General features: G+C 44.5%; 1 protein-coding gene across 1 annotated transcript in view; it reads left to right on the top strand.

Moving 5' to 3' along the window:
* MAP1LC3A (microtubule associated protein 1 light chain 3 alpha) overlaps positions 1-18002 on the top strand; it is a 39885-nt gene extending 21883 nt beyond the window's left edge. Inside the window, exons 2-4 of the mRNA XM_083444104.1 lie at positions 470-525; positions 15625-15731; positions 16803-18002. Of these exons, the coding sequence (XP_083300230.1) occupies positions 470-525; positions 15625-15731; positions 16803-16965 (326 nt within the window). The 3' untranslated portion in view covers positions 16966-18002. The remainder of the gene's footprint in view (positions 1-469; positions 526-15624; positions 15732-16802) is intronic.
* Positions 18003-23602: the final 5600 nt, after the last annotated feature.

Raw genomic sequence — 23602 nt, 5'->3', positions numbered from 1 at the left:
TTGGCAGCAGGTTTTCTGATTTTCCATAGAAAGGGGGAAATTGGGATTAAATGGGGCAGGGATGGAGGATTCAGGGTGGCATTTTGATGCCCATGGCCTCATGTGGATGTGGCAAATAAACAACAACATTGTGTGCATGAGCAGCACAGATTCCATAATAAGCACTTGTCTAGAAGCATCCTTTGTGTTCCTAGCTAATCTGCATGGTACCCGACTTTGGGTGTGGGTGGACGTCAGGTGATATACAAGACTTCCCATAGATGGGGGGGATTGCTATATAAATAGCAAATATTCTTATTTATTGCTGTAACTGCTACATCCTGACCACTGTCCCAGTTTGGTATGAATTGTATAATCCTGCTTGCAAACATTTGCAAGGTTTCCCCCCCCCCTCCCCAATTTTTATTGAAAAAAATAGCCAGGAAAAGTCTTCCAAATTCCTAAATCTGCTATTTTTCCCCTTTTACAGCGGATCGTTGTAAAGAAGTACAGCAGATCCGAGAACAGCATCCAAACAAAATTCCAGTGAGTATAGAATGGATGGTTGTGTGGTGTGTGTGTGTGCTTTTGTTTGAACTTCTGTGTTCCTGTGTTCCATGCTTCGGTTTTGGCTCTCAGTGCCAGCCTGCTAAAGTCGCTCATTTTCCTCTTACATGGGCCGAGATGAAATCGCTGTTTTGTTAAGACTCAACATCTTGAAAGCAGAAAATAATAAAATGGCGCCTGGCCCCTTATAAAAATTATAGCCAAATTATTTGAGGGCAAGGATATGCACTCTGCAGGTTGAAGGTGGAGATGGATGTTGAGGGAGAAAGCAGTTTACAAGGCATGCCAATAAGTTCAAAGAAGACAAAAAACAACAATTTAGCAAACATGCAATAAATTCAGTGTTGCAAAAGAAGCAATCTTAACTGAAATACGTAAGTACAAAGCAAAAAGAAATTTGACAATAAACTTCAAACTGCTGGCACAGGTCTTATTTACTCCAGGGAGCCTCAGCTGCCTGGTTTAGGCCTTATCTGCACTATACATTTAAAGCAGTATTACACTACATCAATCAGTCATGGCTTTCCTCCAAAGAATCATGCAAACTGCAGTTTAAGGGTGCTGAGAGTTCTTAGAAAATCCTTCTTCCCCTCACAGAGCTACAATTGCCAGAGTGGTTTAATAGTCAGTCCCTCTTCCCGGGGATCTCTGGGAAATATAACTAGGCTCTTGTAAGTGACCAGCTCTGCCAGCTGCTGGCAGCGTTTATTATTTCCTAACCAAAGGGAGCAGCAAAAAGAAACAGCAGTCCTTTTAATTACAAGGGCCAAGCATGCTCTGTTTACTTCCTACATGGTTTGTGGCTCTCTTTTGCTCACCACCCCATCCTATTTCAAACTTTCCTTCCCAAACACTTATTTGGGCTCGGGATTCTAATTACAACATTATCAAACATTTATCTTCTCGATTGATTCTATCCATGATTCTATCCTCCTGGCTTTAACCTTGAAGTAATCAAGTGAATGCCAAAGAGAAATTCAAGTTTCTCTGGGGAGGTAGTTGCCTCAAGGCACAAACATTACTGCAATCTCTTTCACTTGTGCCAAAGCAAAAGCGTACCTGGTACTCCGGCCTTATCAAAGGACGATCTGGAGAGTCTAAACTAGAAAGCAGTAATTTTTTGCATGGGAGAGACTTTTCAGGAAATTATCCTCTGAACTTTTTTTTTTTTTGGTTGTGATCATATACTTATTCCTCCTCCTTTTTTTTTTTTTTTGTCCCCAACTGAAAGAATAATGTAAATTTAATAATAATAATAATAATAATAATAATAATAATAATAATAATAATAATTTATTGTTTATACCCCGCCAATCTGGGCGGCTTCCAACAAAATATTAAAAATACAATAAACAACAGACATTTAAAATTTCCCTAAATAGGGCTGCCTTCAGATGTCTTCTAAAAGGCAGATAGTTGTTTATTTCCTTAACACCTCATGGGAGGGCGTTCCACAGGGCAGGCACACTACTGAGAAGCTCCTCTGCCTGGTTCCCTATAACCTCACTTCTCGCGGTGAGGGAACCGCCAGAAGGCCCTCGGTGGTGGACCTCAGTGTCTGGGCTAAACTGTCATCTGGGTATCTATGGGTGCTTCTGGATGGGTGCATAAGCTTCCTTTTCTTTTTTTGCCTCTGCACAAAGATGTTGCCATCAAGATATTAGCCTGTGTTTCCTCTACCTCCCCACCCCACATTTATTCCCCGACCCACATTAATCTGAGGTTAATCTTTTAATCTGAGAAATCAAATAAACTTGTTGCAATTAACTCATTTGTAGTGTTGGCCCGTGGAAGAGCAGGGTCTCTGGGAAGGGGTACTTGACATCCTTAGAAGCTCCCTGTTCCCTGGATTGCAGCCCTTTCTTCCTTGTTCCATTCACTTGCATGGAGCAGAGGAAGAGGAGGGGGCTGCAGCTGAGCATCCCCTTGAGGGTTGAATGCAGCAGTTCTCTTGCTCTTGGATGAACATGAGGAGAGAGGGAGAGTGCCCAAATCATAATTTTTGCCTGAAGTGACAAAGAATTTAACAGATCTTGCCTGTGTGGAGCTATTCTCATTGTTAAATCAGATTTCCACGAATGTTTCTAATAAATGTGGGCTACTAATGTCGTCTGCCACTGCTTATAGATTTCCATCATTGGTGTTGGACATGGGTTTGTTTGAGGCAACAACTTGAGGAAGAATGTGTCAAGAGCAACAGAATAAATTTGGATAGAAGATCTAAAATTTAGTCAACAGGGATACCCAAATTGTCTACTGAAACTTGCCAAACCTTGAGATGGAACAGGGCAACAGTTCAGGCATGGCTAGCAGGTAGGGAAAGAACAGAGGGAGTCTGCCAGAATGGCTGGTTGATGAATTACTAGATTGTGAGTTACGGTATATATTGGCATGAGAGTCACTGCTCTCGAAAGAACTATATTTCCTTTTTATGAGCATTCAGGGCCTCCGCTTTGCTGCTTTGTTCTGTTGACAGCTCCAGCAATGTCAGATTCCTTCTGCCGTGGCTCAGAGAAATGTATACTAGCTCTTTTGTTATGAGCATATTGTTCCATTGAAATATGAGTTCTTGAAAAATAACACTGTTGGCTCTAGACTTGCGCTGTTCTCTCATCCAGTCTCCTAATACTGCGAAACTTAACTTCCTTCATAAATACTTAGCCATTGTCGCTGGGTAGCAATTGCACAAAGGTCAATGGAACCATTGCTGCCAGTCTATGAAAATGGCGCAAGAGCAGGCAAAACTAATCTATGCATTATGGGGAGAAAGGAGAAAGCCGATCACAATTTGCCATTTTTAGCAGCTGCCCCAGCACAATTTTGTATGTCTAAGTTACATTCTCTTAAGTGCCAGGTGTCATGCTGGAGGAAATGTGGCACAAATCAGAAGCTGAATCCAATCAACTTGTCACTTAATCTGGGCAAGATGTGAATGGTGGATGACTAGACAAATGAAAAGGGTGGAAAATATTTTCTGCTTATAGTTTAGGGATCATGCAGACAAACTGTGCTGCGAGTGAAAATAAAAATAAAACCATAGCATTCTAGAATCCAAAGGGCTTGTGACACATCGGGGGGATTACTAGCAGACCCCATTTTTATATGTCCCTGCTCCGCACCCAGAAAATTAGGCTACCACCAGGCAGAATGAAACCCTTGCCACTCCCTAGTCTGACTAGCTGCTTGTGGAGTTTCTGAGTCCCAATCCCTTCAGTCCACCTCTGGGGAGGAAATGAACAAGAGGAACTTTACTTTGCCAGAGTCCACAGGACTTAATGAAACGTCATGAAATATCATTATGGATAGTGTTATAACACAAGGGGCAGTCAGGGGAAATTTTTAGTGAGAATTTCATGTTTAAGCCGAAGAAGCCAAATGCCCAGCTATAAAAGGAAATTTATTTGGAGAGGGGTGGATAGGAATAGGGAAATCTTTAACGCTCCAGACTTCACCAGACATACTTTCAGGATCATTCCTGCAGTAAATTATGGGGACTAGGAATTCAGTGAGGAGAACAGTGTTGTGTTGCACTCAAGTGTATTTTTCAGGCTTCCCATAGGCTGGCTACTGTGAGAACAGGATGCTGGGCTACTAGACAGGCCTTTGACCTTTGACCTGACCCTCTGTCCTTAGGGATTCCATGATGGAAGAAAAGTGAGATATATATGTAAGAATTTAAAATAAAATAAAAACAAAGGGTGATTTTGTCTCAAGCACCTAGTTTCAGATGGATGCTCTGCCCCAGTGCAAAGCTGGAAAATGTTTATTCAGGAGCAGCCCTTTAAATCCCTATCTATGGAAGAAACACTGTCGCTGGACGCTGTCATTGTTACTTCTTCTGGGCACTAGGCCAAGTCTGTCTTGTTTGCCTGAGGTTTTTAAATGGTATTTCAGATTGTAATTACCTTTATTTTCTTTTTTCATATTGTAAGATGGCCTTGAAGTCTTCTTCCTTCTTTCCTTTTTAAATGGAGAGATGGGATATGACAATCCTGTCTTGTTTTGCTCCTGCAATGACTGGGCAAGAGTCGTTCTGCTCTCCCCAGCTGTCTCCTTGTCCGTCTGTCTTTCCTCTCCACCTGTCCCTCACTAGCCTCTCCTGCTTGAGAGTCCATGCTGGGTCAGCGCTAATCTTGTGACCACACGGTGGTTGCCTGTTTATAATCTCTGCTGTCAGCTGCTTGATTTGAGAAGGAACGGGGACAGGTTCTCCTGGCTAGAGGGAGCCAAGCTCTTTTTAAAGTAAGAAGAACCCTGCTGGATCAAGTCAAAGGCAATCGAGTCCAGCATCCTGTTCTCACTGTGGCCAACCAGATGCCTGTGGAAAGTATGCAAGCAGTACATGAGCAAAAACAGCACTTCCCTCCTGCATTTTCTGGCAACCAGTGTTCAGAGGCCAACTGCTACTGACAGTGGAGGTGGAATATAGGCATCATGGCGAGTAGCCGCTAACAGACTTGTCCTTCATGAACTTGTGTAAACCTCTTTTAAAGCCAACCAACTTGGTGGCCATCACTGCGTCCTGCAGGAATGAGTTCCATAGCCTATTTGCTGCTACTGAGCTGCATTCTGCTATCTATGCAAATTAACCCAGTCTGCATTGTATTTTCTTACAAGTGAGACCAGCAGCAAAACATTGCAGCATGTGGATTGCTCCTTTTGGGTTCAAGGTAGCCAACCATGCACTCTCTCAGGATACTCCATTCCCTTCCTCTCTAGTTTTGTAAAAAATATTTATGTTCTACATCTTCTCAACTATCAGCATGTTTAGTCCTCATTGGGGTATTTTGGACTATCTTTAGATTTGCTCCCCTTAACATTTTATTTGTAGCTCTATAAATCTTGATTATCCAGGCATCCTGGTAATTCTTCCTTGTGCATGTGTGGTGCTGTTTAGGCAACATAAGGACCGCCACTTGGAAAATGAGTTGGTTCGTGATATTTTGCATAATTCCACCACTGCTGGTTGGTGAGGAAACTGAAGGGAGGCTATGCAGGATTTTGAAATCCAATCAGCAGTGCTGACAAGTAGGCATCTTATTCAGCATCCCCTCTAGCTCCTTGCATTTCACTAGGCATTGACCACATATCTGCAAAATGGAAAGGCATTCCTACAACACTAGGATTCTGCTAAACTTTGTGGTCGGTACCAAATCCTGTAACTTGCATGATGTTCATGCAGTATTGCAAAGTACACAGCTCCCTAGCCAATAGCTCTTTAGCTATTGAACTCTAAAATGGCACAAGCATGATATCTGATGTGCTTGTATGTACACCCATCTGTTCTCTGCTACTGATACAGTGGTGCCTCGCAAGACGAAAAGAATCCATTCCGTGAGTCTCTTTGTCTAGCGGTTTTTTCGTCTTGCGAAGCAAGCCCATTAGCGGATTAGCGCTATTAGCGCTAGTAGCAGTTTAAGGGCTATTAACGGCTTTTTAAGGCTTAAGGGATTAGCGGATTAGCTGCTAAAAGGCTATTAGCAGCTTAGCGCTTTAGAAAAAGGGGTTGGGGAGCAAAAAAACCCCTCAAAAACCGCAAGACATTTTCGTCTTGCGAAGCAAGCCCATAGGGAAATTCGTCTTGCGAAGCGCCTCTGAAAACGGAAAACCCTTTCGTCTTGCGGGTTTTCCGTCTTGCGAGGCATTCGTCTTGCGGGGCACCACTGTACTTGAATAACTGTTTGGTTTGGTTTACATAGCTACATGGGAAGCTGTTTAGCTCAGTCCGTTGGTACATCTAGCTGAGTATTGTCAGTGCCTGACTGGCAGTAGCTCTCTAGAGATTCAGAACCGGATGCTTGCCAGGCCTGCCTGGAGATGCTGGGAATTGAAACTGGATCCTTCCACATAAGAAGAGCCTGCTGAATCAGGCCATTGGCTTATCCAGTCCAGCACCCTGTTCTCATAGTGGCCAACCAGGTGCTTGTGCGAAACTCACAAGCAGGACTTGAGCACAAGTACACTCTTCCAACAATTGGTATTCAGAAGCATTGCTGCCTCCAAGCGTGGACGGAGAGCATAGCCATCAGGGCTAGTAGCCTTTGATAGGCTCATCCTCCATGAAATTGTCTAATCCTCTTTGAAAACCATCCAAGCTGGTGGCCATCACAGCCCCTTGAGGAAGCAAGTTCCATAGTTTAACTATGCGCTTCATGAGGATGCTCTGCCACTGAGCTATGGCTCTTTCCCAGCAGCACCACACAAGAACAGCTCATGATGTTACTAGCTGTGCATAGAGTGATGGTTCTCTCTCCAGTGCCAGCAGTGCTATCGTCTCTGCATTCCTCCCCACAGTCCTGGATGCCATCAGTGTCATGGCTGCTATCTGCCACATTCTCTCCAAATGCCCTATGGGAAGTTACAACACAAGGCAGCCTTTGACAACAGATTGCAATGATCACAGGAGCACCAACCAACAAATAACTGTGGCTCAAAGTCACTGTGGACAGTATTTTTGGAGCTTTGTAGATGAACAGCCTTCAGTCCCTCCTACCTTCAAATTAGATGGAATATGGGCAAGGGGAAATAATTTAGAAAAATAATGTTGCAAGGTGTGAAGAATGCCTATTACTGCAGAATGTGTTGTTTGTTAATATGGATGCTTTTTTAAAAAAAGGAAAAGAGCGCCCTTTGCAAATCAGTGTTTTAGCTGAGCGGTTTTGCAGTCTTGAGGGATCTGTTTCTAGAGTCTTCCAAGGATCTCATGCACACTGCAGAGGATTTGGGTATGTGTTCTAGGACGCACACTCATCTGATGCACGGTGCTAGCAAGGCATGTTGGGTCTTGCCATCGCCCTTGCCAGAACTACAAATGCAGCCGAGAACATGCACAGCATTCTTCTGTAGCTGCACATTGCAGAGGAAAAATCAGTGGTGGGCAAGCTGCCTTTCCAGAAGATGTATCCGCCATTACTGATATTTTCTTTGAGGAACCCCCTGTTACTTTCCAGGGAACCCCAGCGATCCAAGCAACATAGTTTGAAGAAAAAACAACAACACTGTTCTGGTCACTGTCAAGATCTCCATCTACTTTGCAAACATGGGGAAGCACACAAAGAAAGAGATTTAAGTGCCGCTTGAGAAAAAAACATTAGATAATTTCCTTCAACCACAAATTTAACTTTCTGCTCTTGACATTTCCCCCACCTCCTCTGCTCAATACAGTATCTCTAGCTGGCTCTGAAATTTCATCCTAGCCATCTCAGTCATGCCATACTCTTAACCTGAATGTGTTTGAAAGCAGAACGCATAATCCTTATATATTGCCCATCGCCTGCCACTCCACACTTCTGTGTCATTGTTCAGTTCTGCTTCTCTCTCTCTCTCTCTCTCTCTCTCTCTCTCTCTCTCTCTCTCACCTCCAGCTTCTTCTTTTTCTGCACTTATTCCTAAGGTTGCTTTCAACTGACAACTTTCCACAGGTCCACACTCAGTCTGTGTGTGCATGTCGTCAATGCTGCTCTGTTGCTGCACTGTGATGTTAGCACATTTCAAGTGTTCATGCATGAAGACTCAGAGACCCTAAACTATTTTTTTCTGGAGCAATATTTGACAATATTTCCCCCACTCCCGTCTTAATCCATGCTCTTCCTTAAGAATGAAGACAACTGCCTTCTGTATATACAGTGGTACCTCGGGTTAAGAACTTAATTAGTTCTGAAGGTCCGTACCTAACCTGATACTGTTCTTAACCTGAGGTACCTCTTTATCTAATGGGGCCTCCCGCTGCCACTGTGACGCCACCACGCAGTTTCTGTTCTCATCCTGAAGCAAAGTTCTTAACCCAAGGTACTATTTCTGGGTTAGCGGAGTCTGTAACCTGAAGCATCTGTAACCCGAGGTACCACTGTATATAAAAAACTCCCTTTCCTACCTTAATATCATGCTGCCCTCAGCCTAATAGTCTGTCTTGATTCTCCCTCTACTCAGTTTCATTGGATGACCCTGGGCTCTAGAATTTTGAGAGAGAAAGCAACATCTCCTTATTCTCTGTTCCCCCACCAAAGTCCTCTCCATCCTTCATTTTTTGTCCTGCCTGCAATGCTTAGATTGTAGATAAATAAGCCTGGAGTTGTGTCACCTCTGTATCCCTTAGGGCACCCAGGATGCTGTTAGAGCTAAGCGAGGAGCAAATTTGCTGTAGTAAGCAGTCTCCCATTCACTTCTCCTGGGTGCCTCTCAGCCCACGGGTGCAGAAACAGAGTCTTGCCATAAATCTTTGAATGTCATCAGCTGTCACTCCAAGCTGTAGACAGCAGCAGCAGAAACAGCAAGGGCTCCTACTCTGCCTACTCTCATTGCAGTAGGAATGATTTCCTCCTGTGAGGATGGTGGGTGGGATTGGTAATTAAAAGGATGCCTCTTATCTCCTACTGTTGCCATTAGACACCGGTAAGGACTTTAGCAGAGAGGAAGATGAATGGTGAGGATCCAGAGAGGAAGCTATTGAAGCCAGCCACGCTTATGCTGTGCTCTTGTCATCTTCCATTTGTCTAATAGTAGAACATAAGGATTTCCTAAACTCAGAAGGTTGACAGTAGCTAGGCACTTATCACCATCTGTGCAGGCAGATGTGTGCCACCCCTTCCATCACTCTCACTCTATCCTTCACTACCCTTTTTCAGTCTGGGGACACGCATGCAGGTGTTTCTGTATCTCTCTGTGTATATGCACACCTTTAAAATGAAAAATCCTACGTAGTGAACCCAAGTGCAAAAGCAAATGTTACCAGCCTTAGTTATCACGTTTCACAATACAGTGGCATCTTGGTTCCCGAACAACTTAGTTGCCAAACAAATCGGCTCCCAAATGCCGCAAACCCGGAAGTAAGTGTTCCAATTTGCAAACATTTTTCGAAAGCCGAATGTTCGGCGTGGAGTCCGCTTGAGTGCAGAAAGCTCTTGCAGCCAATTGGAAGCTGTGCCTTGGGTTTCGAACCGTTTCGGGAGTCAAACAGACTCCCAGAATGGATTAAGTTCGAGAACAGATAGTTTCCTGGTTGAGGTTTGTGCAAGAGTGATGAAGAAGCCTTGTGCAAAGGCACTATATTATTATTATTATTATTATTATTATTATTATTATTATTATTTTATTTTATTTTATTTTATTTTATTTTATTTTATTTTATTTTATTTTATTTATTTTATTTTATTTTATTATTATTTATTATTTATTCTAAAAGCCTGGTTTATATACCACAATTACAGTCCCCAAAATTATCCCCCACGTGTTGTGATCTTGAGAGAAAGGGTCATGGGCATGAGAATGGGCAACAGTTGATGGAATTAGGCATTCTAGTATCTTTTGGGCTGCTGGAAATAAAATGGCTGGATTGTACTCACTCAGGGAGCAAATGTAAGTAGGGCTGTGGCAGTAGAGGCCACCTATCAGACTGGCAACACATACACACACCCCAAATTAGCTACCAATATATATATATATATATATATATATATATATATATATATATATATGGGAGAGAGAGAGAGAGAAGGAAACAGTGAGCTTCCATACTGCAGATGGAATGGGTAGCTTTTACTTAATAGATTTTTCTGCAGTGAAAGAAAATCTTTAAAAGTATGGCTTGGCATTTTGACAGTGGGATCATTGTGTGGATGCTGGAAAAAAATATTTTGCAGGCATGAGCCGCACCAAATCTACAATAAGCTCCCATCTGGAAGGACCCTTGGCAAGGGGCAGAGGGGCAACATCCATTGTATCCTAAAAGGCTCTGATTGAAGGCGATTATTCACTATGCTTTTTAATAACTGCATGGCAAGGAGACATTGAACAGACGTGATTCAATGCCCTGAACATGTATTTGAATGCCTTGCTTCTTGGCTCTTCCCAAAGGCAGCTGGTTGGCACTGGTTCAGATGGACGTCTGGGCCAGATGGACCTTGGCCTGATCTTTTAAGGCCAATTCTTACACTAGGACACCCCCCCTTTTTTTTGCAAACAATCATGCATTTGCACAATAACTGCATTTATTATCTGTAAAAAAAGGTTTCAGACATTTTCTGTTGAAATAGCACTTCTGTTCCTAGAAGGAGAGATAAAAATAAAATCTGGACTGAAAGTGGGGAGTGAATGAGGGAGGATCAGCATTCAGCTGGAACTCAGCCCCAGAACCTGTTTTCAGTTTTGGGGCCCAGCCCTTGAGCATTTATAGAATCATAGAGTTGGAAGGGACCGTGAGGGTCATCTAGTGAAGCAGCAGAACTACTGAGGATGTGCAGAGTTCCTTTTCCTAACTAGCGAGCAAACCAAACCATTCCCACACATCAGTAATTGGGGATCAGGGCCTTCCCCGTTTACGTACCTATATAGCTTCTCGGGTCTGTAAATGAAATGATGTTAAGAAGCTGGAGCAGACCAGAGGCCCATCCAATCTAGCATTCTTCTCTAATATTAACCAGCCAGATTTTTATTTATTTATACGAGTATTTGTATAACGCCAACGCCTGAGAAAAATACCATGGAAGTGTACTATACAAGCATCAAAACATCATAAAATACAGAACATATGGCCAACACTGAATCAAATTAATTCCCCAAAAGGGGTTGATGAAACAAAAACCAGATGCCTCTGGGAAGCCCACATGAATGCAGCAACACCCGCCCTGTGTCATTTATGTCCCCCAGTAACTGGTATTCATTCAGATGCATACTGGGTTGTATTTAGCACAAGGGCTGCTGCCTGCACAGTGGTACTTTCTCTCCACGTGAACCCCTTCCAGATCTGCTCCAGAGGATTGTCAGAAACTTCAGAAGACATTTCTTTTTGGGGGGGGGGGCATACTCATAGTTAAACAGCAGGTTCTGCTCAGCTCAGTTTTTAAATAGATAAATGCAGGGTTGGCACATTAGATTTCAGTGATCACAAGACTATGCAAGTAAGGACTGTGAGAATAACAAGATTAGCAAGCAGCTTATTTGGTTATGAGAGGCAGGAGGATACACACATATACATACAAATGCACATATATGTATATGTATGATGGATGCATAATCTTCTTCTTTGGTGATCACTCGTAGCCGTGTAAGATGGTCTTCCATGAACACGGTCTTAACAGTTGAGTCCGTAAGTGACTGTGGAGGCCAATTCTGGATCCACGTGTCCTTCCACAGTGGGGACGTAGGTTTCTGGGCGGGAGTTGGTCACGGTGAGGGTTTGCCAAACATGCCTTCCTCTTCTCCCTTTCATCCTGAGTCCGAGCGTCTTCAAAGTCCATGACCCCTTTGGTAAAGGCTGTTCTGCGATTGGAGTGCTCGCAGGCCAGTCGGTGTTTATACTACATTTTTTAAGATTTGCCTTGAGAGATTCTCTAAACCTCTTTTGTTGACCACCAACATTACGCTTTACATTTTAAAGTTCGGAATAGAGTAGTTGATTTGGATGACGATAATCAGGGATCTGCACAACATGACCAATCAATTGAAGTTGATGTTGAAGAATCATTGCTTTGACACTTGTGATCTTTGCTTCTTCCAGTACACTGGCATATACCGTACATGTAGGTGAAAAACAAAAACCGCTTACTGCTTAGAGTTGAACTATGCCTTCAGTTTGGATAAAAGCTTTTTAGGTGTGTGTGTGTGTGTGTGTGTGTGTGTGTGTGTATATATATATATATATATATATATATATATATATATATAATGGGACGTGGGTGGCGCTGTGGGTAAAAGCCTCAGCGCCTAGGGCTTGCCGATCAAAAGGTCGGCGGTTCGAATCCCCGCGGCGGGGTGCGCTCCCGTTGTTCAGTCCCAGCGCCTGCCAACCTAGCAGTTCGAAAGCACTCCCGGGTGCAAGTAGATAAATAGGGACCACTTACTAGCGGGAAGGTAAACAGCGTTTCCGTGTGCGGCTCTGGCTTGCCAGAGCAGCGATGTCACGCTGGCCACATGACCCGGTAGTGTCTCCGGACAGCGCTGGCCCCCGGCCTCTTAAGTGAGATGGGCGCACAACCCTAGAGTCTGTCAAGACTGGCCCGTACGGGCAGGGGTACCTTTACCTTTTACCTATATATATATAGGGTATATAATGATTGGGTACCCTTCTGCATGGGAAAAGCTAGTACAGTGGTGCCCCGCAAGATGAATGCCTCGCAAGACGGAAAACCCGCAAGACGAAAGGGTTTTCCGTCTGCAGAGGCGCTTCGCAAGATGAATTTCCTTATGGGCTTGCTTCGCAAGATGAAAAATGACGAAAAAAAATCGAATTTTTTTTTTGCTCCAAAACCCCTTATTCTGAATCGCTAAACTGCTAAAAGCATTTTAGCAGCAAAACCGCTAATCCCCCACCCCTAAAAAAGCCATTTTTAGCCCTTAAAGTGCCAATAGCGCTAATAGCGCTACTCCGTCAATGGGCTTGCTTCGCAAGACGAAAAAACCGCAAGACGAAAAGACTCCCGGAACGGATTCTTTTCTTCTTGCGAGGCACCACTGTATATCCAAGGAACAGTTAGGCTTAACCCCTTTTCTCTGATACTCTAGCTGTCAATTGGAGGCCCGAGCTTTTTCTTAACATAAGATAAATAGAACATGTTGACTCCACAACCCCACCGTCATTCTGGCGTGGTTATCATCCTTTGTTTCACATTCTACTCCTCTTCACGTGTTATTCACATAGAGGACTCTCACACATACACGGGAGCAGGAGCAGGGCAACGCCACAGGGCCTGCCCAGACACCACTCTTGCCCTGATGTCCACGGGTTGAGTGCAGATGCCACACTTTTTTACTTCTGGGGCAAGTCTGCAGCCATGTGCCTTCCTAGATAAGCAGACTGAAACTGGTACCTTCAGTGAGTAGGTGCCTCTGGGTCAGAAGCTGCTTCATATAGAGCCAGACCACTGACCCATTTAGCATTGGCACTGTTGCCCACTCTGACTGCCAGTGGGTTTCGTCTTTCCCTGTCTTGCCTGGAAATTGTCATGGAACCTGGCACATTCTGCATGCATTGCATGTGCTCTACAACTGATTCAGTAGGAAGCCAATATTACAACCACTACTGCATGTCTGCTAAAGCCTCTGTTTGTGACTACCACTCTGTGCTGGGTACAGTGCACACTGCCTGCTTGCATTTACTCTTTGGCCTATTCTCTGGCTGCTTCCTATCTAATAAGAGACACACTTTATGTACGGGCACAGTGGTTGAATAATTCATATCCCAAGATACGCAGAGCAGATGTGATTCCCACATTACCTGGCAGTTGTTCCCACAATTGCTTTTGTCTAGAGCTGACTAGACGAAAATGTCACTCTGGACACTAAAACCGGTCTCGTGGCGTAGAATTATCCAGCAAAACTGATTGGCAGCAGGTTCAGGGCAGATAAAAGAAAACTTTTCTTTTCAAAATTGCATGAAATTAACATGGTTGCGCAGCTCCGGGGTGTTGTGGTGGCTGTTCTTACAGATGGCTTTACCCTGCAAAGGAGCAAATTAGATCGATTCACAGAGAAAAGTCTTTCAGTGGCTATTAACAGGACTACAAAGGCAGTCTACCGCTATTGCCAGTAGCTAGAAATGGCCCTTGAAAGATGGGCACTCAGGCCTGCCTTTATTATGAGCATGCCAAGGGCACCTAAGTGTCCACTGTTAACTTCACCTTTCCCAGGTATCTGGTTTTTCCCTCCAAGGGCAATCCAAACCCTGTTGCACTGGGGTGGTGATGGAGTGAGCGGCATCTGTCCCTCACCTGCAGAGTGAGCAGAAGGGCAGCTGGTGGGATCCATGCCAGTGGCAGCCAGCAAAACCCTCCACATCAGGGCTTTCCAGAGAAAGGGCAGGATCTGTTAGTTCTGAAGCCAGCCCCACTGCTCCTGTTTAACGGTATTGAGCCCAATCTGTGCCAAATTGCTGTGCCAGCTCCAGGCCGGCGTTGTGGTCTGCTTGCCCCTCCATCTTTTGCTTTGGCTTCCATGCATAGCAGATCTGTGAATGAAGCAGCCCTGCTCCTCTGTAAAGCCCCATCAGGGATAGCTTTTATTTCATAGTACAGTATTTAAACAAAAATGGCAGTTGTGTGGCTTTGAGTTTGTGGCACTAGCGAATATGGATGCTTAAAAGGATTGCTTCTGTCCAGGGGTTGAACCAGTGGTCACATTTCAAAATCTGAGATAGTGGGAGGAGAAAAGATGGAGACTCAGCAGATCTGAGGTGGCTGCTTACTGCCAGCGCCTTCACATTTGCCTTTTAAATAGCAACTTGGTGGTCTTTCCATGTCATCATCAAAAGCTTTAGGGAAGCTTTTAATATCTGAAGAACTATTATATTTTAATAATTTGTTGGAAGCCGCCCAGAGTGGCTTGGGAAACCCAGGTAGATGGGCGGGGGAATGAATGAATGAATGAATGAATGAATACATACATACATACATACATACATGCATGCATACAATCATCATCACCACCACCATGCCACAGAGCTGTGGCATCTCTGTGTTTCACTGCCGAGTGGCTGTCGCACCATCTTGTTGCCTTTATTGATTCAGAAGATTCTCCTTTTTGTGAGCAGTGGCATACATTTTGTGTTGTACACAACACCAAAGGGGACATGGGCCTACTGAATTCTCACTGATGCTAAGGCTGTGGACAGGCACATATAATCTGAGCAGTGAACGAGCCAATAAAACACTTTTTTTAAAAAATGCTGGCTTTCGTTCAAGATCGTGGAAATCATTTTCTTTTTAACTTTTCATTTGTCTGCTTTTACAAATAAGATATGGAACAAACGTACTAATGACTGAATGTTCAGGCTATCATTTAAAATAAGTTTTAAGAAGGTGGGCGCAAGCAATCTGAAGGAGAGAGGAGCAAGACCGACTGTGGAGTCAGCATTCAATTTGTTGATTACAGTACAGCTTTCAAAAGGGGTTCTTGTAAAACCAGACAGAAGCCACTCCTGACTTCAAGGTGCCAATTGGGAAAAGCTTTGATGTGGTTTGGTTCTTGATTTTTAATTATCTTCACATCCTTGGGTTTGTTTGCTGTTTGAAAGGCTGTCTCCTTAAGGGCTGCCGTGATAGAGTTGGATAAGAAGAAACCTGACTGCGCCCATTTCTCTCTCATCAGGTCATTATTGAAAGATACAAGGGGGAGAAGCAGCTGCCTGTGCTGGATAAGACCAAATTCCTAGTCCCTGACCATGTCAACATGAGTGAATTGGTAAAAATAATCCGGTAAGTGAAAGGCTTCAAAGCAGCCCGCTGTGATCTGCTCCTGATAGTGCAAATCAAGGGTTATTTTTTTGGCATGGGAACAGCTTGCCCTTCCTTGTCCTTCTAACTAGCTTCCTAAAGTAGGACATGGGGATAGGGCAGTCCTCTTTTATGAATTAGAAGGGTGATGAGGCAGCTGCAAAGGGTGCAGCATGGCTTCTCATCATTCGCTGACTTAATGAGCTGAAGGAACAGCAGGTAGTGCTGCTGCTTGGGGGAAGCAGAAAGGATATTTCCCTGAATCTATACCCATCATCAGATCTGCAGGCACTCCAGATGCCAACCTGGTTTGCCACCAAAAGATGCCAGCTATTTGTGGCATCTTTGGGTCTGAGCAAATAAGTGAATTGGATTCCACTGTGCAGGTCCGCCTGCTAGCTCTGCTGAAGTAACTGCTTCTAGGTTAGATTACTGCAGCGTATTATAAATGGGGCTGCCACTGAAGATGGTTCGGAAAGTTTAGCCGATATAGAATTCAGAAGCTGAGATGCTCACCGGTGGAAGACAGTTTGAGCATTTAATGCCAACCCTGGCCCAATTGCACTGGCATCCAATTTAGTTTCCGGGCCCAATTCAAATTGCAGGTTTTGACCTATAAAGCTTAAACAGCTCAGGACTGCAATACCTCAAGGACCACCTCTTCTCACATGAACTGACCTGGACCCTGCGATCATCATCTGAGGCCCTTCTTCATGTGCCCTCTTTATGAGGGACACAAAGGGCAGCAACACAAGAGCAGGCCTTTTCTGCAGTGGCCCCGCACTTGTGGAATGCTCTCCCCAGGGAGGCCTGCCAGATGCCTTCATTACATATCCTTGGGTACCAGACCAAAACATTCCTCTTCTCCCAAGCCTTTGGCTAATTAAACGACCTATGGCCCTTTAAACTGTGTGTTTGATCTGCTCGGGTATGTTATTATTATGGTTTGTGTGTTTTTCTACTGTAAACCGCTCTGTGACCCTCGGACGAAGGGCGGCACAGAAATTGAATAAATTGATTAATCCTGAACTTCCTTTTGCCCCTCTCCACCAGTCGCCGGCTGCAGCTGAATCCCACCCAGGCCTTCTTCCTGTTGGTGAACCAGCACAGCATGGTGAGCGTTTCCACCCCTATCTCTGAGATCTATGAGCAAGAGAAGGACGAAGACGGCTTCCTCTACATGGTCTACGCCTCGCAGGAGACCTTTGGCTACTGAGCGCCTGTCTGCACCAGAGGACTGACTCCACAAACTGTTGCGTTGACATCCCTGCCTCCCCAACACTCCCCCTGCCCCCCCCCCCTTGACACACCAGTGCAGACAGAGGCCTGTGGCTCGGGAGCAGCACAAAAAGCAACTGGTGTGCCTCCACCTTTGCAGTGCAACAGACCAAGCTAGTTCCGTGTGTGTATGATTGCGTGACCCACAAGTCTCTACTTCCTTGCCCTTGACCCCCCCCCCCTGTGTGGAACACTTGTTGCGTCCCCCTTCCTTCCCCGCTGCGTGCGCTTTCTCTGTCTCCTTTTCTGTCTCTTTTGTCATCATGTCCTTTTTTCTTAGTCCAATGCCAAATTGATGGAGCTTGTGGCAGGCGGAGGAAGCAAAACGCCACCGCTACAGCAAGGGGAGGGGCTTATCCGCTGAACTTTTATTAAAGGGCCAGAAATCTGAAGGCAAACAAACAAACAAAATAACTACCACTGCTCTTGCGTTTTTAATTACTTGCATATCAATTCTTGGTGCTACAGAGTAGATGTAGGCGTCTTCTACAGGACTGTGTATAATGTATATCTCTTAGATTTATTTTATTTTGTAAGCACGACGGGGGAATATAATTTGCTTGTATTATGTAGATTTTGAAAAACAAACAAACAAACCAAGCCCAAGCTTCTTTGCACTTTAAAACGTAGTAGAGGTGAGCGTGGAATTAGCTTAATTTTCACAGATCTGCCGTACCCTGTGCTGTGTCTCTGTCGATATTTATACTTGCCTTTTTAGGATTGTTTTTGTTTCGTTTTTTAAAGCCAGCCCCTCTCCTTTCTTGCATGCACGAGTTTCTTTTCCTTTTTTTCTAATTTTCTTTGTCCCATTGTGGCAAGCAGACCATTCACTCAAGGAATGTACTGATTTATATTGCTTTTTTCCTCTCTTTTTTTAAATTTATGATACCAAAAACGTGTGTGTATGACAGGAAAAACTCCCCACCCAGTTGAATCTATACAAATAACTATATAAATAAAGATAAGTTAAAATTGTGTCTTGTTGTCAGAGCAGTAGATTTCATCTGCTCCAGTCTCAGACATACCAAACAGTCAGACTGAAAGGAGCTGGCGACGAGGAGTCGTGACAGCACGCCTGTTCTCTGCTTGTGTCCTTGTGCCACAAACTTCCACGGAAATGCCGAACCTAGTTGTGCAGTGTAAATGGAGCTGTAAATGGAACATGTGCACACGCCTCTGTGCAATTTTGTAGCCCTGGAGTAGAGCTTTCCAAACTTTTCATGTCAGTGACACAGTGTTTAGATGTGCATCATATCATGACACAGTAATTCAGTTTTATTAGCAAGTGGGAGATTAAACTAGCCCCGGGAAGAGAATTACACATCTACACACTGCAGCCCTAGAGAATGTATTTGGCTAATGGAACCACTGGGTTTTTTTTTAGTAAACCAGAAGATGGCTTCTGGGCCTATTAGGCCTGTTCCCTTGTTACTGTCTAGGGATTGGGAACCTCTGTGACTATAACTCCCAACGTCCCTTGCCCTTAGCCCTGCTGGTTGAGACTCATAGGTGTCTAAAGGACTTCCTCACTACCCCAAGGAACCAAGCTGTAATGTAGTTCTTGTTCTTGTTCATGAGCTCTGCTGCAGTGATGGGGAGGCATGAGGCTCACTGACTACTGTAAACCTATTTGACTATTAGCCCTTTCAGGTGCTCAGAAACGGCTGCACACACAAAAAATGAAATTGAGCCGTTTGGTGCCACTAGTAATTTCATTCCCTTTGCCACAGGAGCAAAGCAGAAAGTGGGAAGAACCGTGCCATTCTGCACAGGTACCATTTATTTATTTACTACTACTACTACTACTACTATTATTATTATTATTATTATTATTATTATTATTATTATTATATTTTATTTATACTCTGCCCATCTGGCTGGGTTTCTCCAGCCACTCTGGGCGGCTTCCAACAGAATATTAAAATACAATAACCTATTAAACATTAAAAGCTTCCCTAAAAAGGGCTGCCTTCAGATGTCTGTAAGACCACACAGAAGAGGCAAAGGGGAAAAGCTGAACTTTAGGTCTCTTAAAGGAAGAGAAATGCAGCAACAGACTTGGTTGTGCTAAGTTAGGCATTGCTCCTGTAAATATAGAAAGCTCCCAAAGGAGATCTTCTCATGAGAGCAGTGTGATACACGAGACCTATGAGGTCTTGTGTCACATATGCTTCCTGTATCTTTGAAACTTGCCTTCAAGTTCACAGTTGCTGCTATTGGGAGATCTATGAGAAGCCAGGCTCCATGCTCTAACTCATGTTGACAGCGTAACTACATTCTGCATAGGCTCAAAGGTCTCAACACCATGAGGGCCTTCTCAGTAGTGGCGCCCACCTTGTGGAACACCCTCCCATTAGATGTCAAGGAAATAAACAACTACCTGACTTTTAGAAAACATCTGAAGGCAGCGCCGTTTGGGGAAGTTTTAAATGTTTGATGTTTTATTGTATTTTAAATATTTTCTTGGAAGCCGCCCAGAGTGGCTGGGGAAACCCAGCCAGATGGGCAGGGTATAATTAATATATTTTTATTAGTATAAGTGATGCAAATTGTCAATTTGCACCATTTATTCTACTTTTGCTTCTCATAAGACTATTGAGTAATGTGGAGAGCCCGCACCCCGGAACTCCTGGCTTTTTAGAATTCACCCGCAATTGCAAACACCCTTTAAAGCCTACGTTGGCAGCCATAAGGGTTAGAAATATGCTTACAAAAGTTAAGACTGAATTTGCTGCCAAATGCCAACTTCTTTCCTTGAGCAGATTCACAAAATACATCACGCCCACAAGACAAAACTGCTGAGAGCAGCATGTCGACCAGCAACAGGTTTACAATTAAAATCTTGGAACAGAATTGGATAGTACCAGTCGTAGAGCGAAGCAATGTAGTTCCTATCTGGATGGGAGCCTCTGAACACACCAGTCCCCCCCCCCGTCCCCCGCTTTGTGCAACCATGCCTTCCGTTCTGTGAGAAAATAGCTCAGCAACACTTTCATCCTCCTCGGTGCAGGCAGAAGCCACTTCCCCATGGCTGCTGGCACCAATTTATTCATGCTGTATAGCTTTTATAGCCTGCCAGCTTGACAGCCTGCTGTACAGATCCTTCCGTGTGTAGGAAAGCAATCTCGTTATTAGAACAAACCCTTCCCTATTAAAAGTCATCCCAATTCAGTACATTGCTGCTCCTCATAGCCCTTGCCCCGCTTGGGAAGCCTGAGTTTGACCTGTCCTGAGCTTATGGACCCAAACTAATTTGGGATGGCGTGTTAGTACAGTCATTAGGAATCCAGGTCCAGATTCAACTCCTGCCATTCACAAACTGCGATGTGAGAAACCCCAGGGTTTTTTTGGAAGCTCATCAAAGATCCCTCCATGAGATCAGCAATAGTAAGATGCTCTAAAAGGAAGATTGCCAGCTGCTTGCCATCCATCTTTCATTGCATGTGAGTGTTGGCTATGATCCACGTTGGTAAGCAACAGGTCCGACGACGTAGGTTGGGTCTAAAACTTGCCCTATAATTCTGTACCAAATCCATACCAAACATTCTCCTGCTTCTTGACTTGCCTCTTCCTCTCGTTCTAACATACCTGGTTCTCTTTTCCTCTCCCCCTAAACAACCTCCTTTTTCACTTCTTGGGGGGTATGTGTGCAGCCTTTGCTTTTTTATTTCCCTGTCACAGCCTAGCAAGTTATTGACCCTCTGCAAAAATGGCCACCTGCACTGGAGAAGGACAAGTGCAGGCCTCAAATTATTCTACACGGTTCACATTGGAAACAAAATGGCTGATGCCATGGCAACCGCTCAGTGCCAAGATGCTGCAGCTCCAGGGCTTCTGCATGCCAGCCCAGATTAGGATTTAAGAGGATGAAAACGAGGGGGATGGGGAGAGAAACTCTAGAATCAGGACACCGCCGAGCTAAAGCAGGGGGAAATATTATGTTACATTAATTACATTTAGCTAAAAGGTTTTAATAGCCCTTGGGTAAGGACGGACTAGAGACGCTCTCGACTAACCATTACACGTGCATACTTCCAATGTCAGCTTCCAATTATCTCTTATGTACTGCAAATAATATAAATACCATTAGACCATCATTCCACTCTCAGTCCTAAATAGAATAATGCACCTGAGGCAGTGGTCATTCTCCAGTTTACAAAGACAGCATGAATCCTCGAAACGCCCATAAGTGAAAGGGGCAGACCAGCTGAGAGGGAAATGAACTGTATTGCAGACCACGGTAATCTTTCTGTCAATTGATCAGTTTTCCCGTTCACAACCAAGGGCTTAAGTCTTCTGACAAGGCAGCCATTTTGAAAGCCAAAAGCTATCAGGTAATGCTGACACATGGCTCAGACTGCTCTGCCAGCTTATGCTTTCCCCTAAATAAGTGATACATTTGGACTCAAATGAAGGACATCCATTTTGTTCGGTGGACTGCAACATTCTGAAGCATCAGTGACAATCGGGGATGTTCAACAGCCGAGCAGAACCAGATGTTTTTAACAAACAACAGCATTTAACCACAACTCTATAATAGTATTTATGCTTCACTTTTACGTTGGTTAAAGCATGTCACATATCCTAGCAACCTTTATGCCAAACTCTGTAAGGTAGGCCATCTTTTATTATTTTTGACCTTTGGTTCAAAAAGTAGACTAGGCATACAGTGTCATTTGTTCTTGCGATTCCCATACTGCTCCCAAAGGGTGATGGTAATGCTGAGGCAGAATGGCTTACACAGGCATGGCCAAGCTTGGCCCTCCAGCTGTTTTGGGACTACAACTCCCATCATCCCTAGCTAACAGGACCAGTGGTTAGGGATGATGGGAATTGTAGTCCCAAAACAGCTGAAGGGGCAAGTTTAGTCATGCCTGGCTTACGACAACCCTGTAATGTAGTCCAATGTTCTCACAGTCAGGTGATCATGCCTTGAGAAGAGCACTACAGTGAGCCAAGCCAGAGACTACAAAACCAGAGACTATGATAAATGCATGGTTTGAATGTGGCCTCTCAGCCTCTCTTACACACACACACACACACACACACACACAGTAGCACATCAAACAGATGCAGCAGTACTTCATAAACACATGCAACATTCACAGAGGCTCCCTCCCTGTTTATTGTCTTCCACTGCTGTTGAGCGCCGAAAACTGATATATTTCTTTTGGGAAACAGGCTCAACCAGGGAGGCATCAATCCACCCAAGAGTGTTGTGTTGCAAAACATACCCTCAGTAAATGGCTGATTAAAATAGGAACCCGAAATCCCCCAATTTTATCCAAACCAGAAAAAGCTACATCCTTGCAATACCCTTGAATTTTTTCACACAAGCAGCCAATACCATACATTTATAAAATGCCTTTGGTAAGACACAAAAATGGTTGTAAATATAAGATGCCTGCCTCACAATGCACAGTGCTTAAACCGCTATGACTGCCGTTTTTCGTCAGAATTTTCTGAACCTTGGTCAGGTTGCGTACCCCTGGCAGGTTCTTCAATGGCGACAAGAACCAAATGCTCGTGGAGTGGAGGTGCATGCAAGAAGGCGGTGGATGAGCTGGATCCCGGTACAGGGTCCTGCACCCCAACCTGGGTGCATGCACTGAGTCTATGCACATGTAGTTAGCATGAACATAAGGGTGGTGGGACCCTGAAACAGCTAACCTTCAATTCATCACCTTGTTTACTGGCGGCATATTGGGAGGTGGTCATTTAGGAGGCACAAGGGCAGTAGTGGGGTGAGGGAGCCTCTGACCGCTTTCAAATTTAGAAGTGCCCATCATACACGCTTGCATCAATGGCGGATCTTGGGGTCTCAAATTTCAGCGGCAGCCTGTGCGATGCCAAAATTTGGCGCCCCTTCACCTCTCACACTCCGTTGCAAATCATAGTTGTGGTGCCCCTGGTGGCAATCTGCACCCAGTGCGACCGCACCAGTCATGGTCCCCTAAATCCACCTCTGCTTGCATCTTTTCAGGAAGGAAGCTCAGAGCTCTCTTGTCATCCTGTCCAAGCTGCTGAGAGTTGGTGGCTTTTTTATTTTATTTTAAGGTGTGTAGGGGGAGACAAAAAGGGGGAGATAAAGGTAACAAGCCTTCCCTGCTGCCACTGTAAGGCTCTTCTCGAAAGCATCAGGAATCACTTTGTGCTGACACCCCCTGCCATCTGACGGACAAACCCAAAATATTATCTGCCCTAAATTCAGATGAACCTTGAAAGAGGGAGAGAACAAGACAGGGAGCACACACAAGTCAGGAGTCGAAATGTTGTTGGAATATTGCTTGAGTTACACTGTGCCCCCAACCCACCTGTACTGTTGAGCTGAAAGAGAGTCGGAAAGTCCTTCAAAACTCAGACTCAAGTACCGTAGTCTCCATGCACTTCTTTCAGACAAGGTTATGTCCTGGAAGCCCTGCCTAGGTAAAAGCCAGCCCGTTATGGAGGTCTTCTAGATTAGGGGTGGAGGACCCTTTTCAGCCAGAGGTCACATTCCTTTCTTGGCAACCTTCGGGGGCCACATCTTATGGTGGGTGGGGCCACGGGCAAAAAGTGGACAGAGCAATGAATAT

This window comes from Podarcis tiliguerta, assembly GCF_965153285.1.
Source record: "Podarcis tiliguerta genome assembly, chromosome: 6".
Classification (NCBI taxonomy): Eukaryota; Metazoa; Chordata; class Lepidosauria; order Squamata; family Lacertidae; genus Podarcis; species Podarcis tiliguerta.
The sequence above is the reverse complement of the archived record's forward strand: the minus strand, read 5'-3'. Positions and strand labels throughout refer to the sequence as shown.